The sequence below is a fragment of the Scatophagus argus genome, chromosome 18 (assembly GCF_020382885.2).
Source record: "Scatophagus argus isolate fScaArg1 chromosome 18, fScaArg1.pri, whole genome shotgun sequence".
Classification (NCBI taxonomy): domain Eukaryota; kingdom Metazoa; phylum Chordata; class Actinopteri; family Scatophagidae; genus Scatophagus; species Scatophagus argus.
Genome location: NC_058510.1, coordinates 13,207,900 through 13,228,549, shown reverse-complemented (window position 1 = coordinate 13,228,549; position 20,650 = coordinate 13,207,900). Strand labels below are relative to the sequence as shown.

The 20,650-nt window shown below is 39.5% G+C and overlaps 1 protein-coding gene across 1 annotated transcript; it reads left to right on the top strand.

Moving 5' to 3' along the window:
- Window positions 1-12,561: 12,561 nt before the first annotated feature.
- On the top strand, window positions 12,562-19,564 carry msl2b (MSL complex subunit 2b). Its single transcript, XM_046370588.1, has 3 exons — window positions 12,562-13,942; window positions 15,575-16,962; window positions 17,718-19,564. Exons 1-3 carry the CDS (start codon window positions 13,801-13,803, stop codon window positions 18,015-18,017), a joined length of 1,830 nt encoding a protein of 609 aa, XP_046226544.1. The 5' UTR covers window positions 12,562-13,800; the 3' UTR covers window positions 18,018-19,564.
- Window positions 19,565-20,650: the final 1,086 nt, after the last annotated feature.

Sequence of the window (20,650 nt, the reverse complement as noted above, 5' to 3'; positions counted from 1 at the left end):
CCTGTGCCTGTATGGGTTTTCTCCGGGTACTCCGGCTTCCTCCCACAACACCAAAAACATGCACGTTAGGTTGACTGGCTACTCTAAATTGTGTGAATGTGAGGGTGTGTGGTTGTTTGTCTTTGTGTGTTGGCCCTGCGATTGACTGGCGACCAGTCCAGAGTGAACCCCGCCTCTCGCCCGTAGTCAGCTGGGATAGGCTCCAGCTCCCCCGCGACCCTGACGGATAAGCGGTATAGAAAATGGATGGATGTTGTTAATAAGGCTAAAAAATAATTTGAGAAAAACCTGAAACACATTTATGTTTCTATGTCTCACGGTCTTACACATGAAAAAAAGAATCAAATTTGAATTGAATTTGGCAGCATTTTATATGAAATCTGATACACTGTTTAAGCTTTAAAGAAGCAATTTCTGAAGGTCGGTCACTTGTGTTGTTGAACTTTAACCAGTCTCTGTGCCAAAACTTTTAATAAAGCGTATATCAGTAACACTGAAACAGTCCGCTAAAAGCAGACAGGTGAAAGTTTTCAAAGCTCGGTAGAACACAAACACAATTTCCACCACAGTTCTGTGGAAACAGCAGACAGCAGTCCACGTAATTACAGCTCAATGTTACGGCGGTGCTGCCATCAAGTGGAGGAAAAAACACCAGCTACCAAATTGTCTCAATTTAGAACTAAAGAAAAGGTTATAAAGAAATGTTAGAACAAGCCAACCAGTTTTCTCTGCTTTGCACACAAAACATGCTGGGATAGCACATAACACTGGGGCAGCCGTGGCCTAGAGGCTGAAGATGCGGCTTGTGATCGGAAGGTTGCCTGTTCGATTCCCCACCACACTTCCGTCCGGTGGGGGAATCACGAGTGTGGTAGAGTGATAATGTCCCTCATCCCTTGAGCAAGGCACTTAACCCCCAATTTGCTCCCTGCTCCTGTGTGTTTGCTCCTGTGTGTTGCATGTGTGTGTGTTTCAATCAGTGATGGGTTAAATGCAGAGAAATAATTCCCCACCTTGGGATTAATAAAGTAAATTAAAATTAAAATAAATAAATAAATAAAAATAACCAAGGCTGGATTACCAACAAAGCAGGAAACTGTCCTGGGAACCCAGACCCACAATCACCAACTGAAAGTGCAGATTCAGTTGGTGATTTGGTAAACCGCTAATTTGTGAGGGACTTTGCACTACTAAAGTAAAACATCAGCTAAGGCAGATTCTGCTGTATTTTTGTGGGGCTCTGTCTTACAGATGGGCCCTGTGTTGAGTTTAAATACCTTTATTATTTTAATGTAAAATTCTGCTCCGATGTAGAGATGCAGAATATTTGGGCAAATTTTAAAGCCAGATGCTCTGGATTAGTGTGGTAGGTGGGTTTAGACCAAAAGGGAAAGTTTTGCTCTGAGGCCATTCAAACAACTTGTTTCAAGAATTGTCTTGTAGTACAATGTTATGTGTTGTACATTTAATACAGACACAAAAGTATAAGCTATTAGTGCAGTAAAATTCATGATACAAACCCTATCAGTGAATACATCTTTAAATCGTGTACAGAGCCAACAGACATCCACCGATTAGACTTGGATTGACAGGTCCCAGTCATGATTTAGTTTGAGCTCTGCTGGATTCTCCACATTGGTCACTTGGACAGAGAAAGCTGTCTGTAGTCTAAACTATAAATTAAGTAATTATCGATTTCCTTATAAACCTCAAAGGTACTTGACAGATAGAAACCAAGGAAAATAGATGAACCGGATCCTTGCTACCTGTGGACTTTTTAGTAACATCAAGCATACATAATTTAAAACTTAATAATGTGATGACATTCGTTATTGACAGCAGTTGACAAAATGTTGCTGCTGTTTCCGATTTTGAAATTCTTGAGAAAATGTGGTTGAAGGCTTGGCTGCCATATTCATGTTTCCTAAGACTTTAACACTTTAACAACATAATTTGGATTCTTAAATTCTGAACACCTTTTTTACTTCAGTAAAATACAGATCACAAATTCTAATTACGGGTTGACCACACGTTTATGCAAACAAAAGCTTCTGCAGCAACAACCTTTTTGCATGTGATGATTTGGGTTTGGACAAAACCACCTTCCTCTTTCTTGTTGCTTCATCTGTCCTGTCACCATGATGTGGTATTCTTTGGGTTCTCTAAAAGGTGTCTGCATGAGACATTGTGAGGACACATTTTATTTAAAATTGATATCAGCAAAAGACAGATGTCTGACCATGATCATGGCTCCAGATAAACAGATCAGAATGACCTGTGCATTGCAATATATCTTTTTTTCTCTTTTTTGCTACTGCCTAAAAGAGCTTCATCATTCCATAGACAAACTTAAACAGAGTTATAAACAGTCATTAAAACTAATAGCAGTCAAAATGTCATTGTGGACAGTGCATTAAAAACCCTTACTGCTAAATCATCACTGCAAGTTTAATTTTACATACAGACAACAGATAACCCAAGTAGAAAAAAAGTGATTAAACGAATGAAAGCCAAGATCCAGGGAAATGTCAGTTTCTAAAAGATGCATTTTATAAGTGTGTGTGTGTGTGTGTTTGCCGCGCATAGCAAAAAAAAATCATCTCAAACTCCTGATACCAAAATCTGTAGTAAACTTATGGGAATCATTTTTACAGAAGATATTGTGAGGCAGATACAAATAGAAAACTACTGGATTTTACAGTAACATCAGCAAAGAAACAATATTTAATCGTGGGTCAGTCGCTCCTCTTAATCAGTCTCACTCCTCATAATAAGGTCAGTTTCAGCTCTGATGTTTGCCAGCAGATACTTCCTATGACAAGTAAAAACAACTGATGGCCACAGAACTTAATTGTTGAATAAAGTATAAAGTTCAATTGTTTATATGCTCATCAGAAAATGAAAAAGCATTTATGTAAAGGCATGCAGGCCTTATTAGAAATGTAACCACAACATCAGTTAGTTTATTTTAGGATTTATTGACTTCAGTGGTAAACAAAGACATCTTCAGCAGACTGAACAAAGAAAGCACTTCAGCGCACAGTTCATATGCATATGTGACCATATGTGTGCATGTATATATTTAGAATAAAACACTGACAGATGTTGAATCACATTTTCTAAATCTAAATCCAACACTTATGTGGAAGTAGCTACAGCAGTGGAGGATGAACAATTTGATCTGTGTGATCGGGGATTTTTAAAGGTGCTGATGCCTACCTTTTGGTCACTTGGAGGTGCAATCAAATTGACATATCGGATACACTAAACTTGCTGGCTGCTTGTTTATTCCTCCAGAAGTTTCATTATCATTCATCTTTCAATGGTATTTTAGGCTGCCTGATGTCTTATACTCACCCTCTTTTAGCTCTGCATCTGGTCTCTACTCACTCCCAAGGGAAATATCAGACAGAGAGTGTGTTTCTGCAACATCACATTGCCACATAATTTTTAAACCATCTTTTGGTAAATTGTTATAAAAATGACAAATATTCTTGTAGACTATCGCAAATAATTAGCCTTTGCTTTAGCTTTCAGGCGACAAGGAAAGAAATATCCAAAGCTTTAGTAATTCACATAATGGTACCGGTAATAAAACACAAGCATGACAAAAAAGTGCGCACACATGGATACTGGTGCGTTTGTATTGTGGTGACTCAGGACTAGACAGCTAGGAATAACCCTCACTGGCTCATTATTCATAGATTCCATTCATGTTTCCGTTGTTACTGCACATACTTAGCACAGAAATCCCCATTCATACATTGCCAGTCCTGCACTTTACTAACTTTAAATGTGTAGAAAATCAAGAATGAGTCATATTTAAAGGGTATCCCCCCCCCCCCCCCCAAAAAAAAGCTCTTGCGTTACAATATTTAAGTAAATCAGCAGAAAGTCTTCTCAGTAGTTGCTTTGCTGCATCATTTTTTATTCCACATCAACTTCTTCCAGAACTTCAGTTCTTCCTATTTTCATGAATTCTGGTGGACAGTTTAGTCGCCCCTGAATTGTAGAGAATGAGAGTGGCAGAAGGAAGAGAGAAAAAGGAATAGCATTATTCAAGTCTTAACTATGCATTAGTTACACTTATTTCAGGTGTACTGCTTTTCAAATAGAATATTTTTCTTGCTGTACATGTCCTATGAATTACTTGAAGTTAAGGCAGGTATAAAGTTGAACAGTATTATGATGTGCGTAGCGTTATTTCCTATTTTCCAAATGAGATTGTCAGTTAAAAAAATTTTTTAATTTTTCTCTTTTGGGGAAAGTGAATCAAACCTGGAAAGTTACATTCTCAGATATTGTTCACTAAAGTCTCTACTGCCTGGTTGTAAGCAAAAGCAGCTTTGGACACATTCAGCTTAACTGATTACTAAGTTTTAATTACTAATTCTTACTTCTTTGAGTTGTTTCTTGATCCATTGGGAACCTGGTTTGACACAAAACTTCTCTTCGCTGCTGGTTATAATCCTAGAAATAGCAAACAGAGGAAATTAAACAACTAGACATTTGAGTTTTGCCTGAATAAAAACACCTCTCATTAAACATTAGTTCCTAGTTTCAAAGGTAATAACAGTTCATTTCAGGATGAAGTCCAGAGTGAAGGAAGTTGAGGACAAAACATTGCAGAGATTGTGACTGAATGGTGTTCTGGTATCAACAGGTACGTCTCAGCCAGTTTTTCAGCACATCACATTTTTCTTAAAATATATGCATGTTTAAAGACATTTTCAAAGCATGTTGTTCTTACACAAAGGCGTGATGATTGCAATCTCTTCGTTTTTTCTGTTCATAACACCGCTGGATGTCAGTGATCACTCTGGATTGGCTTCTGTAACAGCAGGGGAAACCTACCAGGTTTGAATCAACTGGACACACACAGACAGACAGAGAGAGAGATACTGTCATTATTAGTTTTGAAAGCTAATTAATCATCCAAGTTATTTCTGAAAGCTAAGATGTCTGTGACTGTTGATTAACTAAAGCAAGATTGTATATACTCAAAGCGATGCAAACACCATACGCGAATAGCTGTACCTTGTAATGCAGAGAAGAGCATCACAACAGCCAGAGTGAGAAGACACATCCAGCAGCTGGTGGAGTGACTTGTCCACATCTTCGGACTGTGAACTGTCACCTACTGATTGCTGAACCTGTGAAAGTCTAATGAGGGGTAAACCGGAGAGGCGCGACCTTATACACTGTATCGCAATGTAAAAAGAGGAACCATAACTGTCGAGCATCAGCAGAATGATTCTGAGTAATATTGTCAAATATTGTTGTCTGGGGCTGTTTCTAATGTTTTGAGTGTCTTAGCCCCAATGAAGGGAACTCTTAATACTAATTATGTATGTTGTTTTGAACAGGGCGTGCTTACAGCTTTGTGCCATGAGTTTGTTTTTCCCTTTTCTGTTTCCGCATGGTAATGACCCAGTGAACAAACGAGTTCCATAAAGAAATGGTTTATCCTGTTTAAAGTGGAAGAACTTGACTGCCCTGGACAGAGTTCCTTCTGTGAGTTTCACCCAAAATTAATGTTGGACCTCACTGATGCTCTTGTGGAGTGGGGACAGCATGTTAATGTCTCTGGTGAGTAATTTGTCAACTTACTTTTGGCCGTTTAGTATAAATACAGTATAAAGTGATTATGATTGTGAGTACCATGATCATTTATATGACTGCAGTAACAACTATAAGTGATCTCTTTCACGTTCATCTTTAATTATATTGTGTTATTTGTGTTTTGGATTTTTTTGACACAGGGGGTTGTGGTTTTATGATTTTCTTTTAGTTATATTGCATTGTTTGATACTGAGTCAGCACAGAAATCCCCATTCAGACACCACCAGCCAGTTCACACATATAGAAAAACAAGTCAGTTTTCTATCCGTTTAACATCATTTATTTATGGTTCCAGGTTCAAAAAAGAACAACTCTGCCATTACTGTTGTCAATAAATTTACAAAATAATGCCACAAAATTCTGTTATAAAATTAAATACAAAAATAACAATTTTAAAATAAAATTCAATTTTAAATAGATATTTGAGTAAAAGGAATAAATAGTGAATCAGCATAAAAACATGAGCAGTTGCTTTGCTGCTCTTCATGCCACTTCAGCCTCCAGATTTCCATTTATTAATACCAAATCAGGTGGACAGTCCAGTTTTCCCTGTAGTGTGGAGGAGAAAAGGGAAAAGTTAAAGGAGACAGGACAGGAAATGCACGATCAGTCCATAAACATTCAGGAAATAGTTCTTCATCTGGTGTTTGAACCAGCCAACCAGACGGTTTCTATTTACACACTTTATGTTTAAGCTCAGAAGTTATCATGTTGAAATTCTTTTACAGCTCAAGGTGACTCCACTTTAAAAGAAAAGATTGTGTCAGCGAGTAAGGTTGTCATGACTGTCTTCTTTTAAATTGAATAGCTCTGATACTATTTAACGTTGATATCATGTAAACACGTGGTATCAGAAAAGTAAGTACTTTTGACAACCTTAAAACAGAGTACACAAGTCATCACCACCAAAACCATATAATTTATGATGGTTAAAAATGAAAAGGTGTAAACAATTTTAATTTTCCAAGACTAAATTCAACACAGTATGATGAGCCAGTAATTTATCTGCTCTGGTTTTTAATCAATGGATGAATGAATCCAGACCTCAGTGTTGTTTGCTGCTTTGTATCACTTATTGGGTATACTTGATTCTCACCTTCTCTATCTTGTCTTTGAGCCACGTGGCAGCAGGGTTAACACACCTCAGCTTGTTTCTCTTGGTAACAATCCTGGAAACAGACACAAAACAATTAGTCATTTTCACAAACTGAATATTTGGTCATTTTGACTTTATTTTACAGCCAGTTAGAATTAACTCCCTGCAATCAGGTTAAACCTAAATGACGTTCAGTCAGTGTAACAATACAGTATTTCTGTTTGTTTCACCACGTGGAGAAAGTGTTTGAAGGATGTTGGGCTTACACGAAGGCATGGCGGGTGCAGCCTTCTCGTGGCTTCTGTTCATAACACGCTTTGATTCTCTCTATCCTCCTGAGGCTGACGTTGCGACAGCAGGGTAAACTTACGACTGGAACATAGGAATCCACTGCAGAACCAGAGACACACACAAAAAGAGAAAACACTGTCACTATTCAGCATAATATCATTAGTTATTTAGTCAGCAACATAGTAGGAGTCACCGGTTACAGACAGGGAGGTACACATGAATGATGCCTGAGTCAAACAGTGTCAAGATTATCTTTTATGTTTGTTTAGAAATTCCTATAGCGTTCGTGCAATAATAACCATCACTTAAAATTGTGAAATATTGAGCCTTTGCATAGTCTAACAAACAGTTCAAAAGCCAAAGATATCCACATGACATGCCACATACATCAAAGAAAAATGCCAGACTCTCACATTTAAGAAACTTAAACCAGAAAATATATATGACTTTGGTTTTACCTTGCGATGCAGCTAAGAGCATCACCACAGTCAGGGTGAGTAGGCAAATCCAGCGGCAGGCAGAAAGACTGGTCCACATCTTCAAACTGACTCTGGATCACAACTGCAAATGTTTAGATTTTTACTTATTAACTACTCTGCTTTGCCAGAGACCAATGATGAATGAACCAGAGAGGTGTGATCTTATATACTGGAGCTTCACACAAAAATAGGAACCAATGCTGTCATGAGCAACGTCGTTAGAATGGAAACAAACCACGCTACAGTCACGACAAGACTAAAACAGAGACTTACACACACACAGGTAGTCTATCATGTCCATATATGCTCAGGTTTTGTGTTTTTGTAGCAGGATTCATCATCTTCAGTGGATTCATCATCTTCGGTGGTAATGCTACAATATTTAAAGTTTACTGTGACCTGACATTCACATTTCATAACTACTTGATTCAAATCTGAATTGTGATGACTTAAACATATACTCTATGGCCAACTCATTGCACTTTTACATACTTTCGTGTTTTTTGTTTTTCATGCATTGAACCCTTTAGTTCCACTGATTATGACCGCAGTGAGTTCAAAAACAGGATCAGAACAGCTGAACGTTAAGTTCATCCATTAAGTCCTTCTTGAAAGTACTTATTAATGCATGTCAGAGTGTATCACAAAGCTTCAGGCTGTGTTAACCTGGCCCTCATGCCTTCAAGTGAGTCATGTGAGAATTTGTAATTCTTGAGATATTACTAATTCATACCAAATTTCGTACATTTAGGTAAAATGCATAGCAAGGGCTACTTCATTGAAATATTGTAAGGTGGTGCTATCTATCCATTTCCCAACATCCTACCATGAGAACCATCAGATTTGATAAATTTTCACCCCTTCTGAAGAGGCTGCCAAGTTTCATGAGTTTTCAAGCATCCCTATCCTCTCAACAACACCTTCCTATCACAAGTTGAAACATCCAAATTCACTGCACTGCCAGGGAAACACCGTTTGGTGAAAACTCATAATTTCTTTTTCTTTCTTCTTTCAAAAATCCTATTGCTAATAGGTGATGCTATTGAAATAACTAAATACTGGCACGTGGATGTCTTCATCCAGCCTTGTCCCATCATCCAACATGTGAAATTTGGGACAGAGTCAAGTTCCTGTTTTGCAGCATCCATCCATTTTCTATACCGCTATTTTGTGTATCATTCAAATAGCAGCAATAAATCCATGACGTCTGGGACAGAGCACAAGCTTTAAAAAAAACTATTAAGTAATATTTGTTTTATCCAAAATAGGTATTCTATAGAATAACGTGTAAACTATTTTCTATGATGAGCAATGAACATGACTTTGTTCATATTGCAGCTATGTTTATCTTCTTCTTTAACACCAACATGACATGCCCATGTTTGGTAAATAACTTGATGGTCCCCGGTGCAGTGATAACTAACCATCAATATATAAAATTTATTCGGGTACGCAGTATCACAGCCAATGCTGTATGGTCTCTTCCCTGTAAGTCATGCAGACTGCAGGGGAATCTATCAGGATGAATGTGCTAACAGAAATATTTTGAAATGAATTCTTTAATGGCCTTTTCTCTAGGTGATTACATTAATGATTCCAGTGAACAGGACATCAGGGAAGCTCAGGTTTTTTTGATATTTTATGTGAGCAAGAAAAGGGGAATCACTCAGTCATGGACCTGCTCAGAGACACATTATGAATAATCCTCACAGATCAACTATTTTTAGCACTGTTACCATAATAAACTCAAAGCCAGTCATAATGGTGTGAGACACTGCTGAAAACCCTAAAACAGGAATTACTCACATACATGGAATGCAGCTTATGTCGCAGTGCATGTGACAAAGTAGACTCAACTCAATGGTCTTCTTGTTAGCTTTTTACACATCTCATGGTCTTCATCAGAAATGGTGTAACTGGTGATTCAGAATATGAACACATTAAAATGTGCATGATTTTCTGTGTTGTTCAGAACTACAAAACTTTTAGTCCTGACATCACATTTCCTCAGGCATATTTTGTGCCACCCAATTCAATCCTGTCTCCTTGAACTTACGTTTGTATACTGCTTTTGTCATGTGCATTATTAAATAACATGTCCTCGTTATGTTAATAGAAAACTTAACTGCTCAGTAATGTGTTTCCCTTTAAATGTAATTGTCGTTGCAAATTATCTACATATAAACATTATTTCTAGGAGACAGAGCTGTCCACTCATGATTTGACATGATTTTTTTACTGAACTTTGAACAAAGTTACATATTACCATTAATTAGGAAAGTCATCAAAAGCCTAAATTTTAAGAGTTTCAACACACACTGTAGACTCTGGTTAGCACTGCTGTGACATTTGTTTTACTGTAAAATATGTGAAATTAATTAATTTAAGTGTGATTAAATAAAAGATATATAGGATATACATTTGTAAACACATATTTATATTGAATTTGGGTCTGATTGATGATTATTTTCTTGATTAATCATTTAATCATTTATCTCCAAGCCCGCCTTCATGTCTTCAGTTCTAATGATAAATATATTCAGTTCAATCAACAAAGGAAAGCAGCAAAACTGCAAATTTAATGAGCTGAAACCAAAAAATATTTGGAATTTTTGCATCAAAGATGACTGAAACAATTGATTGGTGATCAATTATTTGAAATAGTTACATTTTCTATCACCATCGTAACTAATTTATAGTTTTGACTTTAACTGAATGCAAAAGAAACACACATTTTAAAATGTATAATATAAGTATAAGCCTCAAAGTGGAAAGTCCCTGCTGATCAGCAGCCTCAAGTCTCCATGTGTGGCCAGAGTAACCGCATGATAAAGAGAACAAAAAATAGGAACAAAAAAAGTAGAAAAGAACAGGGCGGCCACATTGATAGATAGTATCAGTATGTCTACATCATAGTGTGTCACCTTTCCTCTCAGTATGTCTTTTAAAGTTCTCTCTTTGCCATTTTCCCATCTTCTTTGTTCACCCTGCTCATTCTCAGATAGCACCTCACAGCATTTTCATCTTAGAACTGCCCTATGTTATCACGACGCAAATTTTCAGGGTTTGGTTGCCGTCTGGTCCTGGGCTTGAACCTAAACACACGCTAAAAACTTACTGCTTTTTCGAAGCAAAAGAGAAACACAAGCCAGCCCAAATTATGGTTCACAAACAGACTGTCTTTTACAGAAGGCATGTTGATATATCACCGTAGAAAAAGCACAAATGTGAATGATAAAATTAATGATGGATGATATTGTTTTGTATTGTACTGATATTGTTTATACTGGCTCACTGTCAGCGCCTACTGAAACTCTTGACCAGAAGCCATTGCTAAGGTTATTACCAACACTATAGCCAAAATGTCTGCTGTGAAAAAGCCCGATTGAAAAAGACAGACACATTAACCTCACATATGTACAGCAATGACATATGAGCTGAAGCTTTAATAATACCTTTGGGATTATGTATACTATTCCTTGATTCTGTGATAAGTCGTGTCAAAGAAATCATGCATGAATAACATATATGCAACATCTGACTGTAACAAGTGTGAGTTATCCTTAGTCCATCAGTTTCATGGAAATTTTCCCAGCAACACAGTCAAGTCAGAGGTTTGGTAATATTCTGTTTGGTTGCTTTATCAATGTTTTTGAATGTTTTGTTTTTTGTCATTTCATATTCTAACTGCTTTGGGTGTTTTTTTTTTTGTTTTGAAAAGCCTGGTTTGGAAGAGTTGTCACGCTGTCTTCACTGAGGCAGTAACAGATGTGGAACTAACTACAGTCATTTATGAATGACTGTGCAGTAGTATCTCTAAATGGAAAGTTAATGTGTAACTGTACAAAAAAGGTTCAGATGTGACTTACAATCATTTTGAGATCATTACACAAACAGGTACACAAACAGGTGGGTGGTGTAAGATTATTAAGGAGTTTATGCGTGTGTAACATAAGTTTAATGAGATTAAGTGAATACAAACGAATAGGGCCACAAATATGATATTGTAGCTGCCCATAGTCTTGATGTTGTAAAATGTTTTATTTTAATTTATGTAAGTAATAAATATAATACAACATAATATTTCTTAATACTATTTTTTTATTTTCTTCAATGTAATGTGTCCGCATATAAATTGGGATTCATGATTTGCATTAATGGAAATATTTTATCTAAGATTATAAGATTAGAATATACATTCTCAATACTTTTTATATAAAAACATGCATCTCTTTTCTCTGAATTGATAAAATCATTCAACATTGATTCAGAAACGTTTCACACACACACATGTGTATATATATTTGTTAAAATGTGTTATTTATGTGATGATACTACAAATAGAGTTGCAAATAATGCTTTCATTATCAAATGGTCTACTGTTTATTTTATTTCATTTATTTGTTTATTTATTGATGATTAGTCAGTGAATCATTTGGTCTATAGAATATCAGAAAATAGTGAAAATCATAATTTCTACAAGCCCAAAGTGGTGTCATGAAATAATTGGTTTTGTCTGGCCAAAACCACAAATCCCAGAAATATTTAGTTAACTGTCACATTAGACAACAAGCACTGAGTCCTCACAGTTGAGGAGCTGCAGTTATTTACACACTTAATCAAAATTAATCATAGAGATTGCTTGTCATATTAATGTAACATTTGTAGTCAATATTTTGCATACCATCCTCCTTTGTTAAAAACACAACTCAGCTTGTTTCAGTTTGAAACACATATTTTATCTGTGTGATTATTTATTTCTGAAGTACTTGCTTTTCTTTTTCTTTTCTCTTATTATGTTTGTTGTTATGCAGAATGCCACGACAATGCCTTGTGTGTGAAAATCTTATTGGCAGTAAGCAAAATGAGATGATTTGCTAATTCTCTCAGCTCTATTCACAAAATGTAGGGTTTAGACTTATTTGTAATAGTTATTTGAAACTAGAGTTGTTGGTTGTTGGTTTTTTTTCAGACTTTGTGTGAAAATGCTCGTGTGAAACTTGAATCCAGTGTGATTCCCTCATGGATGTAATTTCCATAGTTTTTAAATTAACCGCGTTACGTGTGTTCTCGCGAGATCTGAACAACAGCGCCCCCTTGATCATGTGTGGAAAAACAACGGGAGGTATGAGGAATTCTCTGCGGCTAACGATAGCAAGATACACAAATAGGAATTTAATTCACTTTTCATCTTGACTGACACTCTCGAGTTCTACCAAACGCTGCAGGGGGACATAATTTCACCTTAACCGTCGGTTTTAAGGCTGCATTGGTACCGAAGCGAGAACTAGAGAGTCCCGCTAATCCCGAGAGTAGGGAAGCGGCCTGCTTTTGTAGCCGGTTTCCCGGTGCAGCTCAGGCGGCTAGCACTGTCAACGGAGCCCGGTGCTTCCGCTGTTTCATTTTTCGCTACACCAACAGAGGCGTCGGAGCTTCAAACTCGAATCTTTTATTTTAATAAAGACAGCATCTCTATTATCCATTTCCCTTCTCATCGACGTGTAGCTGTCGGCGTTTTTCTGTACAGAGGACCCTTTCAAGCCAGAGCGGCCTGTTTTGTTTTCGAGCCGCCTGCAATCTCCGCGAACAATAACAACCATAACGAGCCTGCGAGGGCTGCACTACATAGTGAGATTGGAGCCACGGAAGCCTCTCATTGAGATAATAAATGCATTGTGTTATATCAGCTCTGGTATGGCCTTGAAAACCCGGGACGAGCATGTATGTGGACTATGGATTTATCTGGGGAAACCTTCACAAAACGGAGCACTCTGGCACGAAAGCCCCTGTTTGAATTTCGGAGCTGCTGCTTCTAGCTAACCAGCTTTAAGTAACGTTAAAAGGCCACGGACGGAAGAAAGAGCGCCACACGATGCTTTGTCTAATCTTAACTCACGGATTGTATGGAAACAAACCGAACCGACTTGGATGAACCAACATTTATATGCATGCTCGGCCTTCTTGTGAATGCACTTATAATCTTCCAGATCAAAAGTAGCTACACTTTTAGAGCTGGGACTCAATTTTGAGGATGGATTGGATGTGACTTGGGATGAGTAACCTCGTTTGCTCTCTGTGCAGACTGCTATATATGTGGGATTTACCGACGGGGAACTGAAGCCTTTTATATCCATCTATGCCCTCTTCAAAGCCACCAGACTCCTTTGACAAAAAAAATACCTCACCGAACACGGGAGTTGGTGGTTTACTGCTGCCTCGATCGACTGGTTTGTGTTATTGTGTGACTTTGGTGTTTTAACGTATTAATACATCTTAACGAACCGGACCGGAGCTACGGGACAGGCAGCTGAGATGAACCCGGTGAATGCGACCTCTCTCTACGTCTCCGCAAGCCGTTCGGTGCTGCAGTGCGACCCCAGAGACCCCAGGGCCCTCGCGGAGCTCTGCAAGCTGCTGCCGTTTTTTCGCCAGTCCCTGTCCTGCTTGGTCTGCGGTAAGTGCGTGTGTGTGGATTTTTATTTTATTTTAATGTGATAATATACTTTGTGTAAAGCCGTATATTGGGTGACGTTTTCGATAACGTGCGTTGTTGTCAGCTGTGCTGGCGGTGCGAAAGAACCTTTAAAAAGCGATGCTTTCAAGGACAGTCGGATTTATCTGAATTACTACTAAAAGCGATCGCTTGGCCGAGTTATGAGCAGTGGTGGAAAGTAAACGAGTACGTTTTCTGAAGAGCAGTTTTGTGGTACTTTTACTGCACGCACAATTTTGTACTCCCAAGTCTGTAATTTTCCATAGGGAAAGACATTTTGTACCTTCAACTCCACTGTAGTCATAGTCACGAGGTAATTTGTAATGTAACCATGTGAAACCTCTTGTACCTTAATAATTATTCTTATATTTACTCATATGCTGTACATTACTTATAATAAAGGTAAAAAAAATACTTGGGCAAATCGTTATCCATGTTTATAGACATAAAAGAGCTGAATACCTCTTCCACCACCGTTTATTACCAATGTTTTGTCGTAAAAACTACAGGAGGGTTGATGGGTTGTTGAACACTACCGATTTGCTTAACTGTTGTTTGGACTAAAGTCGAGTTTATGAAATGTCAAACGCCATTTCCGAAGTGCAGTGAATGCCTCATTGTTAACAGCTACACCCATCGTGACACACCCCCCTCTGTGTGCTGTTCAGCAGCATCGGGGCGTTTCTCGTGTTGAATAACATGCCTTCCGCATACCGGGTATTATGCACCTAATCGCTTTCTCACCTTCCTCATTAAACAGGAAAATATACTGACAAAAATAAAGGAAGTGGGAAAAGAAGGAGTACGTTTGTATTTATGCACAACTTTGTCATAGCTGTAAATGCTCAAGATAAAATAGACTGTGATTCAACAAAGGGAGCGTTTCTGTGGTTAGTCTGCTAGTGGTAGGTTGTAAATAAACCTCATCTTTAATTTATTTTGGTGCTGTGGAGGCGAAGATGCAAGGTTTTCACTGCTCATACATAATGCATTAACTCTCAGTGAGCCATAGTGAGTGGATGTATGATTCTGTGTGCAGGGAATACCTCCTGAGGTAAAGGAGATATTTATGTTGCTGTGATTGCAAGAGTACTGAAAAGAAGAACAGCTTCATTACACTCATATATTGATTGCTTCTTCAAATCCACTGTATAAATAATTGATCAATATGAAAGCAGACCATACATCACTTTAAATATAGTTCCTCTGCAGCTATGTGAGATTTATCAGACATGCAGTCCAGAATGTGTAACACTGTTTGTTTCTCATGAATGCACCTTCATCCCTTTCCCCCCTATCTGCAGCTGCACTCCCTAGCAACCAGCGTTGCTAAGGAAGCTCATCTCAAAGAGCGGTTGTCATCCATCCTGGCGAGTTGCCAGGCACTACTCAAGTTTACAAATACATATCAGTTGACATAGCTATTGCAATACGACATATGAGGAGGCAGTCATTTGTAAATCTTTAATCTTCTCAACACACATATTGACAGTGTTTAAAGCTGGAATCACAATTTATTAGATCACGGGTATGCTTGGATTCTTAAGTGGTATATTTGTTATTTATATTTGCTCCGTCTCCCCTTATCTTCAGGTAACTTGCTGCAGGACCCTATTGCTCCCACCGACTCATCATGTCAGCATTATGTCTGTCGAGGCTGTAAAGGTCAGAGGATGCAGCTGAAGCCGTCCTGTAGTTGGTGTAAGGACTATTCCCGCTTTGAAGAAAACAGGCAGCTCTCCTTGCTGGTCCATTGTTACAGGAAACTCTGTCTCTACATCACACAGTCTCCGCTTGCCGCGCACATAGCCAGTGCAGCCAGCGATTCGCCGGACCTCCAGGCCATCCTCAATGAGGGCCTCACATTGTCTGAGAATGAGCCAGAGGCTGAGGACATTTCAGATTCTGTTGGCCTGGCGCAGACCGCCTCCACCTCCGAGTTGGTCCAGCCTGATGAAGCGCCTCTTACGAGGGAGCTCAAGGCAGAGGAGCCAAGCCCCATCAGTGTAAATGGACTCCATGATTGTAATGGCTTGGTTAGTTCAGACACTCTGCAACCCATCACCATAGAAACAGGTGGAGGTGTTGCAAAGCATGAGAGCTTTTCAGAGGAGATCCCAGTCTGTGTTAGTGTTGCAGGGACTGGGGAGGCAGGTCTTTGCGACATCAGTAGTTTTGGGGATGACCTGAAACATGGAGGGGGGTCATTGTTGTTGAGTGTTGAGGAGGTGCTCAGGACTCTTGAGACTGACACTGACCCTGACCCCACCACGGAGCCGAACCCCCAGCCGGACTGCCCATCCTCTGTACATCAGTCCAGTCTCAATGGACCTCACTGCCCATCTGGCCCAGACTCTTCCCGCCTCATCCCCTCCCTCCCCCCAGAGAACAGTCCCCGCCCACCCCATACTCACCCGCAGCCCTCACTGCAGCCTCACACTCAGCCCTCCACTGTTATCCCCCATGTTCCCCCTCGGTACCATCGCAAGCGCTCCCGTTCAGAAAGCGACAGTGAGAAGGTGCAGCCCCTCCCCATCTCCAGCCTCTTACGAGGGCTTCCACTGGGTATCAATAGCTCTCCGCATCACCCTAACCCTGGTGCCACCACCAAGCAGGAGCCGAAGTTTCCTGCAGCCATACCCCACCCTCACCTGGCCCCTGTACCTAATGGTGGTCCCCCCAAGGTTGGCAAGACTGTGCTTGTCTCCAGTAAGGCGCTGAAAAAGACTGTGGAGCACCACGGGGCCCCCAAGAAAGCTTATACAAAGGCCAGACAAGGAGCCCCCAAGCCCCGTGCTCAACCCCGTGACAGAGTACCCCCCCATCCCCACGCACACCCCCTCACACACCCACCTAGCCCCTCCAAGCCAATGTATAAGAAGCCTGTAGAGAAAAAGGGTTGCAAGTGTGGCAGAGCCACGCAGAACCCCTCGGTGTTGACCTGTAGGGGGCAGCGCTGCCCTTGCTACTCCAACCGCAAGGTGAGAACAACAATGATGCTGTGAACAAGTTAAAACACAATTTCCATACATTGATTCAATTTTACTGTTTGACAAGATCCAGTTACTAATTAATTTTTCTAATGGTTTTCTAACATTTATATCAGCCTAAAGGGAGCCTTATGGTAAAGTGTGAAATACTCAAGGTAAACGATGCTGCTAAAGCCTTAATGAAAGAATCTCGTTTTTCTTTTTTTATTTGGTATGCCAAATGAAACTTTTTTAGTTGTGCTGACTGTGGTTGAATGCCAGCATCTGTTAATAAACATCTGATGAAATTTCTCTTTCCTGCTTTACATCAGTTGATGCAGAATTGTATGGATTTATGCCCTCTTGTTATTTGTAGCAGCGGTGGTATCAGTATTTTGATATCTATAGTCACAGTGAACAGTGAGGTAAAGTTTGTGTCTTGGTAAAACACACTGTGGAGTTTCAGTCTTCAATTAGACCTTGAGTTTTGAGAATGTATGACGCAGTCCTCATCAGCAGATGCCGTTTGCTTATTTACAGTGGGACTGTGCATGTACGGACTTCACATTATTCTGACCACATGACTTCTGTTCCATTTTGGCTTAAAGGAGATTGACAGTCCAATCTTGATCTTGGAAATAGCAGTTTAATGTAACTTTCCTGCTGTGGGAGAGTATATGGGTGAACTGCTATGTTGTCATTATTTACTGGTTCGTGTCAATAATTATGATAATTATAATAATTAACATTATGATATTATTTCTTAGGCGTGTCTGGACTGCATCTGCCGCGGCTGCCAGAACTCCTACATGGCCAATGGAGAGAAGAAGCTGGAGGCCTTTGCTGTGCCAGAGAAAGCTCTGGAACAGACTCGTCTCACGCTGGGCATCAACCTCACCAGTATCACCGCAGCGGCCCTCCGTAGCCCGGCCACCAGTTCTCCCGGCAACACCCTTCTGAACGTCACCACGGCAACAGGGGCCCCCGTCACAGCCACCTTCTTGTCGGGGGCAGGACATGAAAACAGGGGCTTTGACGATTCACTGGAGATGCGGTTTGACTGCTGAGGTCCCACCCCCCTTCCGGCCAGTCGTTACGCACATTCCCCACCCTGCCAGCTGGGCGTTATCCAGCTGGACGTGCCAGGGACCTGCGGAGGCGGAGCCAGAACAAGGCAGCTACAGTGACAGGCGATAGTGAGGGTAACCGGCTGAAGCTGTGGAGTAGCCCTCCGTCCGTCGCCCGAAACTGCACCGTGCTTGTGGTCTTGCATACAGATGCAGTGTGGGAGAGAAAAAGAAAGGAAAAAGTGGAGATGTAGCGTTACTGTATGTGCAGAGATTTCATTTCTGTAGGGATGGAGTTTCTTTTTTGTTTTGTTTTCTTCTCTACTATGAGTAATGTGTAGAGTATGTTGTGTAGCTAAGTTTGGAGTGTTGACTGCGGTCACGTGTGTGTGGATGTGTGTGTGTGTGTGTGTGTGTGAGTGCGCACATGCAAGCAAGCAAGCATGTGAGTGTGTATGTATGAGGGGAATGGATTGATTTGGAGATGAACCTTATTAGCAGGAATGGAGGCATCATCATCGTCATCAGAGACTGGTGTAATTTATATTAAAGAAAAAACTTTTTGTACATGGACTTATCAGTTTCCATTCGAGAAGACATTTTATGGTATATTTTATAAGTTACATTAAAAAAAAAAACCAATGGAAGCCAGTGCAGGAGGAGACCTGCATTCAACCAGAATATTTTCACACAGGTGAAAGGTAGATTGTATTTTGCAAGCTCTGCTAGACCACTAGAAATAAAACATGGAATTAAGAAAACCCAACCTGACCATAACTGCTGTAAATTAAAAACATTTACAATAATGCCATTTTTGATATCTTTCACTGCAAGAACTAGGATGTGATTTTTACCACCACCAGCCAAATATACGTATCAGTTTTGTGTGTTCATCCACTGTCAAATAACCAAACATAAGATGTTTACTAAAATGTATACTATGGTGTATCCTAAAAAACTTTAAACTGGTGAAAGTTTGAAGTCAACCAACTATTTTGTGCTGGTGGGAAAACAGAACTTCCATCCCAGGTTTACTGTTTGATATGGTGAGGATGCAAGTTAACCTGTTTAATTGTTTGTGTGTCCTTATCTTATGCACTTTTCCCACGTTTTCATACTGTTCTTACTTGTGTTGAAAAACTCTGGTTGATTGCCGGCCCCGCACATTGTTTTTCACAAGTTTTGGTTTCTGGAAGCTACACACATGCTGCTAAATAACCACACAGGACTCAAGAAGGAGAGCACACCCGTTTCCTTTGTCTTTTTTTGTTCATTTTTTAATAAGTTGTGTTAACAACATTTCCAGTATTTATTGGACGTCTCTTAACATAGGTTATGTGTTGGGCATAAGTTCTGCCCACTCTGCCTGTGAAGTCTACCGACCCAGTTTGGACTTTTTCCTGTCTCACTTACGTTGCTGTCTCCTTCCTAGTGTTAGTTTTTGGTGTCTCCAAATGTTTTGTGTTCTCCCTCTGGGCATTTAAATACCTGTAATATAACTGTAACATATTTCCACAAAAAAGAAAGAAAATCAAAAAACTTCAAAAGTGTTGTGTGATTATTGTGATTGTTGTGCTTCTCTTCCTGTAGCCTGAAGCCTCATCTTTCAGCCTCAAGGTGGACACTAGAGGGCAGTAAGGAGCTTCACTTTGTGGTAAGCACCAACCGGACTGTAGATTTCCAGTAATAGTCTCCAACATCCCCAATGATGAGGAGCAAACAGAAGTCCTCTCTGGCTCTTCTGGTTTCTTCTGTTCTGTCCACCTCTTTATCTTTCCAGCAGCTGTTTGCAACTGCACTTTTTTATTTTCAGAGACTTGATTAAATTAAATGACTCAACTCTGGCAAAAGCAATCACCAGTGCATCCACAATTACTTGCACAAACTAGAACAGTGATTTAATTTCAAGTCAAAGCTTTGCCAAACCATAATGAAATGATTTAGATCAGATGAGCGATAGACAGTTTAATTTTGAATAAGCCAAGCTGTTGCTGACAGGACTCCTGCTACTTTAATAACACTTTATCAAACTGCAATGCTCTCAGGCTTAAGAACAAGCCACAGCGCACCATCAAATGTTTCAGTTATGTTGTTCAGGTTTGTCTCTGTTTCCTTTTATACACTCAATATGGCAGTCAAGGATTTCGGATGACCATTGATACCAAATTTATAAAATGTGATCATCATTTAAAAGATTACGCCTAGTGAGTACAGAAATGTGAAACAGAAATCTTAACGATTATACAGTAAATGGAAAAAAATCCTCCTGTTTACTTGAAGAATTTTGTGGTATATAAAGCTGTTTAGATTACAGTTTTTAAAGCCTTCCTCTTGAATGAGCTGTGAAATGCATCGTCACAAATCTGAAAACTGTTTTTGTGAGCTCATAAAACTTTTTAGAGATAATTGTTTCTCACACATTACAGTCACACTACAAACATAAGATAATCTGACAGAATATGATGAACTGCTATAGATTAAACCAGCCAACAGCATGTAAAGTAGCTAAAATGAGCTCCTCCTTAAGCATTTCCAGCAGTAAAATGCAACATGCACATTACTTCAGCAGTAATATTAATCAGATATGACAGTAAAATACTGAAAGGGAATATTACAATGTATGGTGAGTACTT

Excerpts from the sequence above, each read along its gene's own strand:
- msl2b (XM_046370588.1), top strand. The coding sequence starts at position 13,801 with ATGAACCCGGTGAATGCGACCTCTCTCTACGTCTCCGCAAGCCGTTCG. Across the intron at positions 13,943-15,574 it reads CCTGTCCTGCTTGGTCTGCG|GTAACTTGCTGCAGGACCCT; the intron begins GTAAGTGCGTGT and ends CCTTATCTTCAG. Across the intron at positions 16,963-17,717 it reads CTTGCTACTCCAACCGCAAG|GCGTGTCTGGACTGCATCTG; the intron begins GTGAGAACAACA and ends ATTATTTCTTAG.